This window comes from Peromyscus maniculatus, chromosome 4 (assembly GCF_049852395.1).
Source record: "Peromyscus maniculatus bairdii isolate BWxNUB_F1_BW_parent chromosome 4, HU_Pman_BW_mat_3.1, whole genome shotgun sequence".
Taxonomy (NCBI): Eukaryota; Metazoa; Chordata; class Mammalia; order Rodentia; family Cricetidae; genus Peromyscus; species Peromyscus maniculatus.
Window position 1 is genome coordinate 153,151,598 of NC_134855.1, and position 15,412 is coordinate 153,167,009.

At 57.8% G+C, this 15,412-nt stretch overlaps 1 protein-coding gene across 2 annotated transcripts; it reads left to right on the plus strand.

The window, feature by feature from the left end:
* Nucleotides 1-400: 400 nt before the first annotated feature.
* On the plus strand, nt 401-14,900 carry Rbm38 (RNA binding motif protein 38). Of its 2 annotated transcripts, none has more exons than XM_006985341.4 (4): nt 401-2,519; nt 3,047-3,170; nt 3,655-3,709; nt 13,713-14,900. In XM_006985341.4, exons 1-4 carry the CDS (start codon nt 2,133-2,135, stop codon nt 14,014-14,016), a joined length of 870 nt encoding a protein of 289 aa, XP_006985403.2. In that variant the 5' UTR covers nt 401-2,132; the 3' UTR covers nt 14,017-14,900. The 2 variants fall into 2 exon arrangements, with proteins under 2 accessions (XP_006985403.2, XP_076427398.1); XM_076571283.1 differs by having other exon boundaries at nt 413-2,496.
* The last annotated feature ends 512 nt before the right edge of the window (nt 14,901-15,412 follow it).

Below are 15,412 nucleotides of genomic sequence, written 5' to 3' on the forward strand. Positions count from 1 at the left end.
CCCTCGCTCTCACTGCAGCTGCAGGCGTCGAGGATGGGAGAGTGGCGGGTGTCTGCTTCCCACTCATGGCATCCCTGGCCCAGAGTCGCAGCCGATAAGGCATGTGTTTAGAGCAGGGCAAGTCGATGCGCGCGCGGGGGGGGGGGGCACGGACGTGGAACGTGGAGCCCCTGAACAGGTGCAAGGGTAGGTGATGCAGAACCCCAGAGAGCCAGGAGGAGCTGGGTGCAGAGACCGTCCTCCGACAGCCAGAGTTTCGGAGTCGGAGGCTCAGCCAGCCCCCGGAGGTCACGCCCGCGCCGCGCTCTCGCACGTTCTGTGATCCCCTCCCCCTCCTCCCGCCTAGGCAGCCGCACGTGCCTGCAGCATCCGCCCAGCGCGCTTCTTGGGGCGGGCCCTTGGGAAGCGGAGGGGCGGGGCGGAGCGGGGCGGGGGCAGGGGCGGCGCTGGGACTTGTAGGCGCCAAGCCCTGAAGCCAACCGTCCTGGTCACCAGCGGTGATGTGTCACCCAGGGGAAACTGAGGCCCCAGGAAGGCACCTAAGTGGCTCAAGATTTCAGGGCCAGGCAGTCTCGGTCCTCTAGGGATAAGTCAAGAACATACTTTAACCAGTTTTTTAAAGACACTTCTTAAGGGATCTTTGGTCGTGAGCCTTTTTTCATCCCACCATGGATCCACTCAACAGATATTCCCGAAGGCAGACCTATCTTACCGAGCCCTACAGCTTGAGGAAACCCTGCAAGATCCCTGCTGTCAGGGAGCTCACTCAACAGCATCAGGAGACCCTTAGATCAGGAAAAGCCGCGGTTGGGTAGTGAGTGCCTGGGGAAAATAAGCCAAACAGCAAAGGAACTTCTGTGAAGCGAGGAGGGCAAAGGGGAGCGAGTGAAGCTGCGAAGAGGTATCCCAGCAGGTTTCCGGCATGGGCTTCTGCCCTCTGCGAAGGCGCCTAGGTGGAATCAAGCTTCTCCGGCAAGGAGCTGACTTTGTAAGCACAGGGTGGGGCTGAGCCCACCAGGAGACTACCTGCCTGCCTCTCTGTCCTCCTTGACAACTCGGCTGGGCCAGTTGTAACCCCACTAAAAGTTGCAGGTCGTCAGGTTCCAATGTGATAGTCAGAGATGAGGGCTGCTTCCAGGTCCAGCGGCTAAGGTGTCGAGCCTGCTTCTGTGCAGAAATTCCTGATTTCTTTTTTAGACGTGGCTTTATGTCTTACAGGCTAGCTTCTGAACTACTGTGTAGCAGGGGATGAACCTATAATCAATCCTCTCAACTCCACCTCTTGAGTATTAGAATCAGTGCGTCGCCACACTCTGAGATTCACGGCTCTTCGACAAGGGGCCACGTTTGTATTTGCACTGGGCCAGAAGAGTTCTCTGCAGGCTGGCACCCCAAGCCCCCCTTCTACACATGGCATGCTATGCTCTCTGTTTTCCTGCTAAGGGGTGACCCTTACAGGAGTCTCCATGCTAGTGACAAAGGAGCCCAGCCGCCTCTGCTCTTCCCCGTGGTCTCATGGCTCTTAGCCTCCATCAGGCTGTAAAAGACACATTCACTGTGGATTAGCCCTCATTTCCACAAAGGCACTAGGGTCCCAGGGGTATGCTTCTGCTGAAGATCCAGCATAAAGTGCCTGACACCCCAGGTCCCCAAAAGTATTTATGATGCGAATTATGTCTATATACACGGCAAAATCCACTTTGCATTTACTTTTTTTTTTTGAAATAGAGTCTCATTTAGCCCAGCTGGCCTCAAACTTACTACATAGGTAAGGGTGGCCTTGAACTTCTGATCCTCCTCCTTCCTCCCCTTCCTGAGTGCTGGGTTTACAGGTGTGTGCCACCAGCCAGGTTTACGTGATGCTGAGATCAAACGCAAGGTTTCGCACACGACCAGCTGAGCCACTACTTCGGACCTTTTAACGAGTACGTTGCACCCCTAGTCGCTTCGGCGTAAACCACTGAACGGAATCTGCCGGACCCTGCGCAGGGCGAGACCAGCTGATAACCGCGAACACTCAGGAGCTAAGCCGACTCGCCGGCCCCTTGTCCTGGCACGTGGGGCGTGTCCAGAACTACATTTCCCGGCGCCCCCCGCTGTCAGGGGCGTGTCTGAAACAGGGGGCGTGGCCGATGGGCGTGGCCGGCTACAAAGGCGGCCGGCAGCCCGCGGGGCTCAGAGTAGGCGCTTCGCGGCGAACCGAAGAGCGGCGCAGGACGGCGTGGGGGAGTCGGATTCGGCCTGCGACGTCCCCGCATGCGCCGGCCGGCTCGGTAGCGGCGGCCCCGATGCTGCTGCAGCCCGCGTGTGCTTCGAGCGTACTCCCGCGGCCGCCCGCCGCCCCCAGCGCCATGCACGGCTCGCAGAAGGACACCACGTTCACCAAGATCTTCGTGGGCGGCCTGCCCTACCACACCACCGACGCATCGCTCCGAAAGTACTTCGAGGGCTTCGGAGACATCGAGGAGGCCGTGGTCATCACCGACCGCCAGACCGGCAAGTCCCGCGGCTACGGCTTCGTGAGTGCCCGCGGCGCGCGCACCTGCCGCCGCCCCTCCCCCACCGCCTCCCAGACCCGCCGCGCGCAGCCGGGACTCCGGGGCTTCCCGGGGCCGTCGGGTCGGCCCTTCCCCCACACTTTCCAGCCTCCCCAAATAAGCGTCAGCTTTAGCACTAGCTACTTGAAGACGGTTTCCCACTTCCTTCCACTCGAGTGTCCCCAAACTTCTCCTCTGAGAAAGTTAACGGTACTTACTCCTGGGCAGAACAGCCTTGGGGGGTGGGGGGTCCTTCTCTAGGGATTCTCTTTGCTCCACCTCCCAGGGGATTGTTGCTGTCCTTGAAGGCTTGATTTCCCAGCACTTGAACTTAGAGGAAGGAGCTGTAATCCAGCAGACAGAGAAGACAGCCCCAAGGGTCCTAAGTACCAGCTACCCTCCTGGGAGGAGACCCAGGGATGGCCTGATGCCAGGGCAGGACCCTCTTCCCCTCTGTCCTGCTTCCCTCAGCCAGCCACCGAAGCCCCTGACCCTCTGTGTTCCCGCAGGTGACCATGGCGGATCGGGCAGCAGCTGATAGGGCCTGCAAAGACCCCAACCCTATCATCGATGGCCGCAAGGCCAATGTGAACCTGGCCTACCTGGGTGCCAAGCCTAGGAGCCTGCAGACTGGTGAGAGTTGGAGTTTTCTTTCCAGCCCTTCTTGTTTCTATATTCAGCCTTGCTCTCTGTCTGATGGAATACACTGCCCCCCCTCCCCCTTTGTCCCAGAGTGGCGGCCAGCGATCATGTGCCTGCAGAGCCAGCCTGGGGCAGCCACCCCTAGCTTGGGAGCTTGATGGGCAGTGTATAGTCCCAGGGATACCGATTCTCAAATGTCTGCCCTGCTGGCGGTGGGGAGGGAAGAAGAAGTCTGTAGCTGACGAGGCTGGAGATGAGGAGTCACCCAGAGAAGCTGCTGCCACCTGTGGACTTCTGAGCTTTGACTGGGTGTTTTGAGAGTTCACTAGCAGGGACAGAGGTGGTGGCTGGGATGGGAGAAGGAACTAACCATCGTTTGACTAGGGGAGTGTGGCACCTGTGAGTCTGCCTCCCTGTGTGTGGCTCTGGGGCCTTACCCAACCTTACCCTGTTCCTAACTGTCCTCTGGTTTTAGGCTTTGCTGTTGGTGTGCAGCAGTTACACCCCACCTTGATCCAGCGCACCTATGGGTGAGTGGATATAGCTAGTGTGGGTGGGAGGGCTCTGAGGTGGGACCGCTGTGGGCCTCTCGGTCTGAGACCCGAAAGGCTGGGGAAATGGCTGGTTTCAGAAATCGGATTGTGTTTTGGAAGTGTGGAGGGAGAGATAAGACCAACTACATTTCTCTAACGTAAGGGGGGGGGGAACATGCCTTCCAGCCTGGTGCGCACCTTGCCGCACATCCTCTCCTTACCTGTACAGTGGATGTGGGGACAGCTGTTCAGACTCGGGGTTCAGTCCACACCCAGTGCTGAAGTGTCTGCTAAGACGGGGCCTGGTGGGCTGGGCTCTTCCGGGGTGCTCTCTGATGTGGGTCTGTACCAGGTGAGGTTGATGTTTGTGAATGGCGTAGTAGGCAACTGTCACTAGTTGGCTTTTTGTGTGAGTCACTTGCTCTGTGTCCCACCTCCTTCCACCCTAGAAAAAGGGACAGGCCTGGCAGCTGCTTAGGGAAGGGTGGCTCACACACCTAAGGGACACAAAAGTTAGACCCTGCCGCTTGGTTTGGCCACAGTCACCTGTTTATCCAGTGTAGACTGGCTGTGAATGGGCCCGGTGGGTGGGGACTCTGACAGCCACCCCACTTTGCAGTGGCAAGCTTGCCACATTCTGACTGCCAGGTTTCTGTCTCAGCTCGGTGGGTGGGGTAGAGTGGGGTGTCTGTGGGGGCTGGAGCTGAGTGGTAGAGTGGGGTGTCTGTGGTCTGTGGGGGCTGGAGCTGAGCCTGGCCGGCACACTGGGTCAGATGGCCTGTGGGTGGTGGCACTTTTATTCTCCACAACTGTCCTTGAGATTGGTGGGAACTGAGCAGGGCGTATCTATGGGGAGCTGTGGTCTGGGCCTCGGCCTGTGTTTCCTGTCGTGGTGTCACCGTTCTCCTGGGGAAGTACTTGGGGTGCTACCGTGGCAGATGGTGCCAGGTCACTTTTTTGGCTTGGGATCTGTTCTAGCCTGTCTGGAAGGAGTTTGGGAACTTCAAGTTAGCTTCTCCCCTGCTGGCTGTGTGAGGGGGTGCCCCTACTTCTGGGAGCTTGCTGTACTCCTGGGCCTGGGTTTCAGGCTGGTGCTGAGCTGAGCTGAGATATGCTCACACAGACAGTTGCTTACTCTGGGACAGGGCCTTCCCACTGGCTCTGACACATAATAATGGCCTTGCAGTCACTAGTGTCTGGCCTCTGTGGCCCTCAAATCTAGGTTCACAGCCTGCCTGTTACTGTCCCACTGTACCCCCTTTAGTTGCCTTTCCTCATCTGGAAAATAGGGACCCTGGTACTTAAGGACAGCATGCTCTAGTCTCCTGGAAAAGGCCTTCCTCCTGTCCTCGTAGATGGCTACTGACTTACCCGGGGCTGAGGTTTGAACCTGTATACTCAGGGCCACACTTGCTGTCTTTGGGGGCAGGCATGTTCCAGGAGCCCTGATTCTCAGGTGCATCTGACATCGGGGCCACAGTGATTTGTAACTAGATTAGTGGACTGGTCATCTAACACTGTGACTACGAAGTGGCCTCACAGTGTTTGTAGGTTGCCAAGGAGTGTAGACCCAAATGGACAGGTGGGCAGAGGGACTGGCCGACCTACATTGCCATTGGTCCTTGGGTTCCTTCGAGGAACATCCCACGGCCGCCCTTACAGACTCAGGGAGTGGTGGTGGTGGTGGTGGTGGTGGTGGTGGTGTGGCCAGGCCTCACTGCCAGGGGCATCACTGTAAGTGCCCTGCCCTCCCAGCTGGGAGGCAGAGTTGGGCTGTCAGCGGCCCCCTTTGTTTTTGCAAACAATCAGGCCGCCCTGACTCAGCGGTTGGTTTTGTCCGTCAGCCTTAGTCTGCCCTGGCCGAGGGCCTGGTGGGAGCTGGAACCCTGGCAGTTCAGAGTCTGCAGGCGCCTGCCTGACTATACTTTTTCCTAGGCCTTCTGGGCCCTTGACATTCTGAAGACCCCACAGCCCGCCTATAGGCCAAAGCACTGTGGGGTCCTCACCTGTCTGGTCAGAACTACCCATCAGCTTACAAAGACTCTGAGAGAACTCAGTGCTTTGCTGTTTGCCCAGGTCCCATTTGCTTGCCCCATGCCTGCTTGTTGACCAGGCCTATGTAGCCTTGATGGCTGGCTGTACAGCCTGTGCCTGTCCATCATGTAACTGTATCTTCGGGCCAAGGCTTAGTATCTGGTGAAGCCTTCCTCAGCCATTGCAATAGCTTTTGCCAGCCTCCAGGCCTTGTGGTAGGCAGTCCCTGGTGGAGATAAGTGACCCGGGGCCTTCTAGCAAGGGGGGCTCTGCCAGCCCTGGAGCACAGAGGTAGTGCAGGGGCAGGGAGGGCCGGGCAGTTGGAGATCACCCCACCCTGGTTATGTGTTGATCTAGCTTATCAGGGCCTCCCAGGGTCAAGAGTGTCTGTCCACGTTCAGCCCGAGGCTCACGGAGAGCAGAGATTTGTCTCTGGCCTGGCAGCCCTTGGAACCTCTCCTGAACTATATTTGAAGGGCCTGTTGCTCCAGCAGGCTGCTCTCCGTGTTCTTAGGGGGAATCCTTGCTGTGGCTAGATGCCCAGGCACTCTGATCCTTCTCCCCAAAATAGGGCCAGGCCCTAGGGGTTGAGGTCAGGCCAGGGTCCCAAGGCCACTGGGTGTCAGGCTGCCCCTCCGTACAGTAGCAGTGTTGACAGGGCCACGTTAAGGACTAGCTGAGCGTGGTGTATGCAACATGCTGATCCTAAGGCCACGGAAAGCTTTGGGGTTTCTCCTGGATGATCCCACAACAGGCCCTCAGCTGACCTAAGCTTGGGGCCATATAGACTGCTGGCCTGCCCTCTCCCTAGGGCCGCTCAGCCCCCCCCCCTTCCCAGCAACTCTCTGCTCATGTGACAGTTTTTGGATGAATGTGCTCAGGTGCCCAAGACCAACAACAATCGAGGATTGTCCCTCTGGCTTGAGCTTTCCCACAGCCATCATTTTAGAGACTGTTCTCTGTAGCTAGTGTTTTTCTGGTCCTGCCTTGCCCACAGTCAGGACAAATCTTTGTCACCCGCCAGTCTCGCAGCCACTCAGACCCAACCAAGTAAACACAGAGACATATTATTTATAAACTGTATGGCCGTGGCAGGCTTCTTGCTAACTGTTCTTATATCTTAAATTAACCCATTTCTATAAATCTATACCTTGCCACATGGCTCATGGTTTACCAGTATCTTACATGTTGGTACTCATGGTGGCGGCTGGCAGCGTCTCCTGACTCAGCCTTCCACTTCCCAGAATTCTCTTCTCTGCTTGTCCTGCCTATCCTTCCTGCCTGGCTACTGGCCAATCAGCATTTTATTTATACAGAGCGATCTCCACAGCAGTTCTCTGTGGGATGGACCTGGTGCCCGTGTGATGTCTGTCTTGACACCATGTGACCAGGCCTGTGGACTAAGGGAAGTGATGGGGAGTCGTAGTTAGAGTGCTGCATTGTCAGACTGTTGACTCAAGCTGAGTGAGACAGACAGATGTCCCAGCCCAGTGCCCAGTGTGGCAAGGACTACCTCCAGTTAAGCAGGGTGCTGCTGGGGGTGCGCCTCAGGGGAATGAACACTGCTGTGTGTTGAGTCTGACTGGCTTGTTAAGCCACATGCTGTTACCGGTGTAAAGGAGTCCCACAGGGTCCCACACTGCCAGCCATTTCCTACATAGACAGTGTACAGTGAGGGGAGGCTGGGAGGAGGGTTGTTCCTGCCCTTCCGAGGGGTCTGTCCTGCTTTCACTGAGTGCAGTGGAAGGTGGGGCCAGCGTGAGGAGGCCAGCAGAGGCAGTGTGCGGCAGGCTCTGGTTCAGGAGGCCTGTCTGGGGTGCAGCAGTGAAGCATTGGAAGTGCTGCAGGCACGACGCCAGCCCCAGCAGCAGGTGCGAGCACGCTCACCCCACCACCTGTGTGTTTTCTTGGGGGTGGCCCTCCTTGCTTCCCCCATCATCACTTCCTGTTTGGCAGCCTGTCTGGAGGCAGGCGTGGGCTGTCTTGTCTGGCCCTCCCAGAGGGCGTGCAGCCCGGCTGCCGCACCTGCTGTTTGTCCCTGGCTGCTGTGACAGAAGCCAGCCTCGGGCGTTTGTAGGTTCCTCTCAGAGTAAGATATTGCCAATGCCCAGGGGACCGCTTCTGAAGCCCGAGGCTAAGGGTCCATGGCTCAGTCTCCAGAAAGGGTTTGTAGAGGCTCAGTTAGCCCCAAAGATGTGCCCATGGCATGGAGGTCCACCAGGTGGCCCCCTGGCCCCTTGATGATCTTGGCCCGGGAGTTTAGACATCCCTTGGAACAGTGGCCTTGCTCCCCTACCCCAGCTCTCCTTTGGGCTCAGTGTCAGCTGGGAACCGGCAGGGAGTCTGCAGTACTTCTGACCCTCCCTTCGTGTGCGGCCAGGGGCCCTGCTCAACTGGTGTGACCACAGTGCCCCCTGCCAGGAGTCGTGCAGCAGGGGAGACAGAACCACACAGGGTGGTGTAAGAGCTGTGGGGGAGGGGACTGTGGGGTGTTGAGATGGGAGCAGAGACTGGCAGGGTTTGGGTCCTTTTTTCTGAAACGAGGTCCTGAAGTGCTGGGATCCAAGTCACGCACCATGCTCTCTACTCCTGGGCTACACGGCAATGCCCCTGCTTCCCAAGTACTGGGATTCAGATTGTTTTGAGGGCATCCCTCGACTGCTGGGTTGAGCCAGAAGGTCTCTCCTTGAGACCACTGCCATCCAGCCTGAGACAGTGGAATCTCCTGAACCACAAGCCCTGAGGAGAAAGGCTGAGATTCCAGAGTGGATAGTAGATGGACTTGACCTTGGAGGAAGAGGCCATCGTGATGTACAACTTTGAACATAGCTAGCGGGTGGGATTTGGGCAGATCCATGGGGACCTGCTATTCCCAGGTGGCTCCCACAATGGTGTGACCTCTTCCTGAATTCACCTACCCCCAACACTCCCCCGGCTGTCTGTGAACCCCAGAGAACCTGGTGTCCCCCATCACGGGGGTCCCAGGAGGCTTGCCAGGCTGCCACACACAAGCCACCACCCTCCCCAAGGCTGGGGCTGCTGGTAAGCTGCCAGATCGCCTCCAGCACCGAGGCGTGAGGCCCCCAGGGAGCAAGAGAAAAGTGAAATGGGCTCATTTGCCTTTTTCGTTTTTATTTTCAGTCGTGGCTTCGTGTTCGGGAAATGGGCCCTCCTGGGCTGTGGCCAGCGATTTTTCTGAGAGTCTGCACACACGGGCCAGAGCCTCCGCTGGCACTGCCCGCTTCGGCCGTTAGTAGTAACATGGTAGCTGTGCTCATGTTGTGAGGAGACGGATGTCTCAAATATGGCTGCCGAGTTCCCACCTCTCTTTGGGGGCAGCCCAGGAGATGTGGCTGTGGCATCCTTAGTTTACCAGTGGGGAAACTGAGACCAGGGAAAGCTCAAACAGGCAGGTGAGATCTGGACCCTAGGTCAAGTCAGCCAAGTACTCTTGGCTGTTTGTATCCAGACTCTGGATGGAAGGAGAGGCCATCATCTCTTCCCTCCCAGTGGGGTCAGGTTCTCATGGCCCCACCCTTCAGACTCAGCTGTCAGCCCTGGTCAGCACCCATAGCAGCCCACTCTGGGTACTTCCCTTCAGCCTATGGTGGCCTGGTAGCTCAGAGCTACCCAAAACCAAGTACCAGTGGGAAGCTGAGAACCTGGGTCATCCTTCCCCAACATCACATGGGTCTCCCTAGCAGGAGGGTCCGTCCCCAAAGCTCAGGGATTTAGACTCCTTTGGCGGCCTCTAGCCTAGAAACTCTGCTCTTCTCTTCTGCACAGGGTTGGAATTCGTTGTCCCAGGCCACTGGGTCGAGAAGGGGCAGAGGTTCCCTGAAAGGGTGAGGAAATGGAACCCTGGGTATGAGGAGATGCTGGCGCCTGCTCTTAGCCAGGGACTGAACCTGGCAAAGCTGGTGGCAGAATCCTCTGGGCTGGGAATGGGAGCCACCCCAGAGACAGTGGGTCACCCCACCTTTAGGTTTCAGCCCAAAAGACTGGACAACCTGGGCATGAAAGGTCTCTGTTCACTTGCCCCCCCCCAACCCTCCGGCCCTGATGTTGCCAGGGTAAGGGATTCACAGAGGTGGGCATCTAGCATCCCTTGGGCGTGTCGTTGTAAGGGCTGTGATAAGGACATCCTCGGACTGAAGCAGGCAGCTGTTGGGGGCACTGAGGATGGCGGTCAGACTGTCTGCTCTGAACTTGACAGGCAGAGCTGTACCTTCTGTCCCATCCTACCCTGTCTGAGGCTGCTGCTCTCTCTGCTCTCTCTGACTGGGCCTTCTGGCTTGCCCAGGGTGCTCAGGTGTCCACAGATTCTGTTCTGGGCCCTTGGGGACCCTGGAAGCAAGGAAAGCTCTGCCCGAATGGGCCATGAAAGTACCTATGAATTAAAAGATAGGGTGTTTTCATGTGGAAAATAAAAGCAGAGGTAGGAGGGACCCTCAAGATGGTCCTGGGGAGAACCCTTCAGGCCGTGTGCCCCCAGGTGTCAACACCCTGGAGTGGGTGTGGTTCAGGGGCAGCAGGAATCCAGGATAGAGATTCAGTGGAGAGGTGGCTGTGGGCTGTCATGGAGGAAGGCACGGGAGCGCTTGGGTTTGCTTCGGTCCCGTGGGGTATACTAGGGGGTTCTGTTCCTAGGGTGACGTGGTCTTGAAGTCTCTATGGAGACACTTTCGAGTGGTGTGTGAGGGACACAGTGGGCTAGACAAGGGAGTCCGGCTGGCCAGGAAGGAAGTGGGGGAGGCGGACAGCTGTATCGAGAAGCTTTGGGTGGTGGGTGCAGTGAACATGGAGGGCACTGAGTCCTGCAGGGCCCGTATGCTGAAGTGGTGGGTTGGGAGGCAGGTGCCCTTGCTAGGCTGGGCGTGATAGTGGTCGAATAGTGGCTGGCATTTGAGTCTGAGCAGCACCGGGGTCGTCTCTGGACACACGGCACCTCCAGGTCGCAAGCAGGTGTGGCTGGGGCCTGCAGCAGTGCACAGCCTGGGACCAGGGCCGCCCTGGGACAGGGCACAGGGCTAGAACCCAGGTGGGTTTTAAGTAGATTGTGACTTGTGTGCCCGGGGGTTATCTGGTGTGCAGGCTCCTCTGTCCCAGCTGCCGCTCCTTGGGGCCTGGATGCCTGTGGTGGTGGCCGCCGGCTTGTGGAGGCTTTGTGCTGCCCACGTGTACCACCACCACGTGAGCTTGGTTCTCCACTGTGTGCATGCGGCATTTGGAGCTGGATAATGCTCTGTTCCAGGAACTGCCCCGGGTGTTTAGGATGTTGGCCGTGTTCCTCTCTACCATGAGGTGCCAGTAGATCCTGCAGAAAGGTGTCCAGAACTGTTGTTTAGAACTGTGGTTCCAGTGGAGTGTGGCATAGGAGGGTGACTTGGTGGGTCACTCAGGTCTCTGAGTCTCTTTCACCTGTCCTGTGCCTTGGACAGACATGGTGTCAGCCACCACAGTAGTGCCTGGCAGAGACCTCAAGGGAAGCACAGGCAGAGGCAGAGACATGGGTGACTCTGAGCATTTAGGACATAGAGGATTGGGCAGGTCCTCCAGGTGGGCAGAGCAGAAAGCTAGTCCCTGCTGTAGGCATACATCCTTGCATGGGCCTGTGGGTTGGCTTTGCAGGGAGCCTCAGTGTTAGCAAATGCCACATAGCCTAGAGGGGTTGGGTCAGGGTGTCCCACCCATGTTTAGGGAAGTTCAGAGCATAACACTCTCAGAACCTGTGTTTGAGTCCCAGGGGCCAGGTGGGGCTCCCCATCCCACACCCAGGTAGGGACACCCACATCGTGAGCAGGCATCCAGCAGTACCCTCCACCAGGCCAGACTGGGGGACAGTGCAGGAAATGGCCCTGGACCCCGAGCTGAGGCAGGGGCAGGCAGGAGTGTCTGGTGCGTGGGTCTGCTCTGGAGGTTTTGGTCTCAGCACGGGCTCAGGGATCTGGTGGGCCAGCTGAGTGGTGATGGGAGGCTGAGGAGGAGGAGCCTGCCTCCCAGGCCTGTCCTGCCTACTCCTGCCTGGGCAGCCTCCCCTGAGCTCTGGTTTCTGTCTCCCTCTTCTTGCAGAGCCCAGCCATGTGTTCTGCCCATGGCTGTGTGCTGGCAGGAATCTGGGGTATCACCAGCCCAGAGGGAGGGTTTAAATCCTCATCAGAGCCATTCCAATCGAGGAGGTAAGGCAGACGCCTGCCTGGGGCTCCTACCAAAGGCTGATTGGCCTCACAGCTGCAGTTAGTTACTGTGTGGCATATAGGATGCCAACCACTGCTGGTGAATGGTGTCCTGGCAACATCTGTCAGCTGCCCCTGCCCTTTGAAAATGGAGAGGGCACTGGGTGCAGAAGTTCTCCCCCGTGTCAGCTCTGCCTCCTTGCATGCACTCCAGAGGTGGCTCAGGAGGTAAGTGCTTGCTGCACCAGTGTCGTGGCCACAGTTCAGATCCCATGGCCGTCTGCCTGTAATCCCAGCATGCAAAAGACAGATGGGGTCCTGGGAGCGAGACTAGAGAATCTATGAGGCCTGGGTTCAAGTGAGAGACCCGGCTTCAATATATAAGGTGGAGAGTGACTGACCCAGGAAGACACTGGCATCCATCTATGGCCTGTCTTCACACATACATTACTCGAATTCATTGATACACTCGCTGCTCGCCTCTCTGCCACCCACTGCCCGTGGCTGGCCAATGCTCCACCACACAGAAGCCACATGTCACCTGTCCATGAGGCAGGTGCTGGGTGCTGCTCTGTTGCTCGTGATTAGAGCTCTTTCTTTTGAGACAGGGTTTCTCTGTATAATAGTCCTGGTACTCACTGTGTAGCCTAGGCTGGCCTTGAACTAACAGAGATCCTGCCTGCCTCCGCCTTCTGAGTACCGGGATTAAAGGGGTGCACCACCACCAGCAGCTCACTAGAACTCTTTTTAGTCATGCACATGTGCTCTTCAGCCTTCAAAGACTTCTGACCCAAGTAGACCCCATCTCTCCCCTCTGTCTCTACTGGGCGTTCTCTGGGTGCCCTTGGGAAGCCCTCATCTTGGACCTACCTGTGCGTGTTAGGTGTACTCGGCCTGGAGTCGGCACCTCCTCCATGAGTTTTCTTTCAAAGGTGTTACTATGGGCAGTGGCCTGGCTTGGGGTGGGGTTGTATGCCTCCTGACTTTAAAATGGGTGTGTTGGTGGGACAGTAGATACGAACCCTGGAGCATCTTGTTACTTACTTATCAGGGTGCAAGCCGAGCTCATCAACAGTGCTATGTGCCCTCCATTCTGCAGTGGGTGTACCTGTCTGTCCGTCACCTGTGTGTGCCCGCAGTGGGTGTACCTGTCTGTCTGTCCGTCACCCGTGTGTACCTGCAGTGGGTGTACCTGTCTGTCCGTCACCCATGTGTGCCTGCAGTGGGTGTACCTGTCTGTCCGTCCGTCACCCGTGTGTGCCTGCAGTGGGTGTACCTGTCTGTCCGTCACCCGTGTGTGCCCGCAGTGGGTGTACCTGTCTGTCCGTCCGTCACCCGTGTGTGCCTGCAGTGGGTGTACCTGCAACCCTTCTGTCAGTCTCCCCTGGCAAGAGTTTAGTAAGGACGCCAGCATCCTGCTGTCCGGGAGGTGGTGGGTGGCTAAGGAGCATGGGCAAGTTTTTCCACAGGCCTTGAGCTCTGCCAGCTTCTGCCTCCTCAGTCTTGAGATTCCCCTATGTTTATGCGTTGCACAGTGGGTCCTGCAGGAGATCCATGAGAGGGTGGCTCTAGTCCGAGGAGGAGGCGGCTGCAGTGAGAGCAGGCGTTAGTGGCCTGTGGAGGGATGGTGCTGCCCGTGCGAGGCCCTGGTGCCCAAGCACGCCCGCTGTGATGTTGCCGCAGCTGTTTTGTGGATGGGGTTGCCGCCTCGGGCGGAGCACAGGCCTCCCACTCTGCCGCCGGCCTGTCCCTTTCCGCCTGCAGCCCCTGACACTCTGCTTGGCCCACAGGCTGACTCCCCACTACATCTACCCGCCAGCCATTGTGCAGCCCAGCGTGGTGATACCTGCCACCCCTGTGCCGTCACTGTCCTCGCCCTACCTTGAGTATACACCAAGCAGCCCAGCCTATGCCCAGTACCCTCCAGCTGCCTACGACCAGTATCCGTACGCCGCCTCACCTGCCACAGCCACCAGCTTCGTGGGCTACGGCTACCCGGCCGCCATGCCCCCAGCCTTGTCTACCGCTGCGCCTGCGGGCACCACCTTCGTGCAGTACCAGGCGCCTCAGCTACAGCCCGACAGGATGCAGTGAGGCGCGTCCTGCCTAGGGCCACAGCCACCGCCTGCCAGCCTCAGGAGCCACCAGCACTTGGGTCTCCTCAGGCCCCTGGGCCCACCTGCCGAGGGCACCAGACAGCTTCTTCTCCAGCCCAGGCCCTGCTGTGCCTTGAGGAAGGACATGAGAAGTAAGGGGTACACTCTTGGGAACCTCTGCAGCCACTCCATGCCAGGTGCCTTACTCTGGGACGTGTGCAGCCGTCCACCTTCCTCTTTGGGAACCCCGCCCATTGCCCCTCAGTCGAAGCACTGTGCCATGTCCTGTTGGGATTCTTCTGCTGTGAAGGCAAGACCACCATCATCAAGAACCCCAACCTGTTTTTTACTTAGAGACTGGCTTTGGTCGATAGTTCCCCTGTGGAGACAATGACAGTATTTCTCTGTGACTGTGTCACTGATGGGATGCCTGGAGCTACCCCTCCCCCATGGGGCGGCCATCACCAGAACGCAGCCCTGCAGGGCCCTGGGCTCCTGTCTGTCTGCGGCTGCCCACCCCACCTGCAGAGGTGCCCATCGGGGCGAATTCTCAGGTGTCTGTTGCTGTGCCATTGAGGCCTCCTTCCTGGCCCTGCACCCTCCCTCCTCTTGTTACCTGTGTGCCAGTCAGAGCGTGACCTAGCTGCACAGAGGGGAGTCCAGCCCACGTCTGGGAGGGGTGCGGTGGGCATCTCTGGCAGCGTGGGCTGCCCGCAGGCTGGGCAGTGGGTCCCTCCACACCTACCTCAGGGAGCCAGTGTGAAGGCACTCAGCAGCATGCCTGCTACTCAAGCCAGGAGAACAGAGGGAGTAATGTTATAATAATATTTTTATTAGAATGTTCTGATTATAAAAATAAAACCTGTTTTCTTTAAAGAGAAAGTTGGTCAGAGGTTTTTCTCTCAGTGGTCATGGTGGTCCTGTGCTCAGGGTCTCTGACAGCTGTTCATCAAACCCTTACCGTGCTTCAGCCTCTGCTGGCCTCTACAAGCTTCAGTGACAAGCAGGGCCTGCCCCCGGATGTCCCAGCAATCTGAACCGGAGGACTCCAGCCGCCACAAGGTAGGTGCAGCCAGGTCTGGCCAGGCTTCACCTTTGACCCTAATACTCAAACCTTTAGCAGTAGAAGTGGGCCTGGGCTGCTTTCTTACGTTATCCCTTGGGTCCTCCAGGAACCTGTTCTGGTTTCTGCTTAGTTTGGCTTTAAGATAATGTGCTTTCCCTCTTCTGTGGCCCAGGCCAGCTGGGCTGCCAGGATTGGGTTTGCTTTCGTCCCAGGCCTCCATTTCCAAGTGTCAGTTTGCAAACACTGAAGGGTCAGAAGGTCATCGTGGGGCTCTCAACCCGCAGCTGACATTTGCTGCCGATGATAAGAGTGTGGGGCCAGGGAGGGG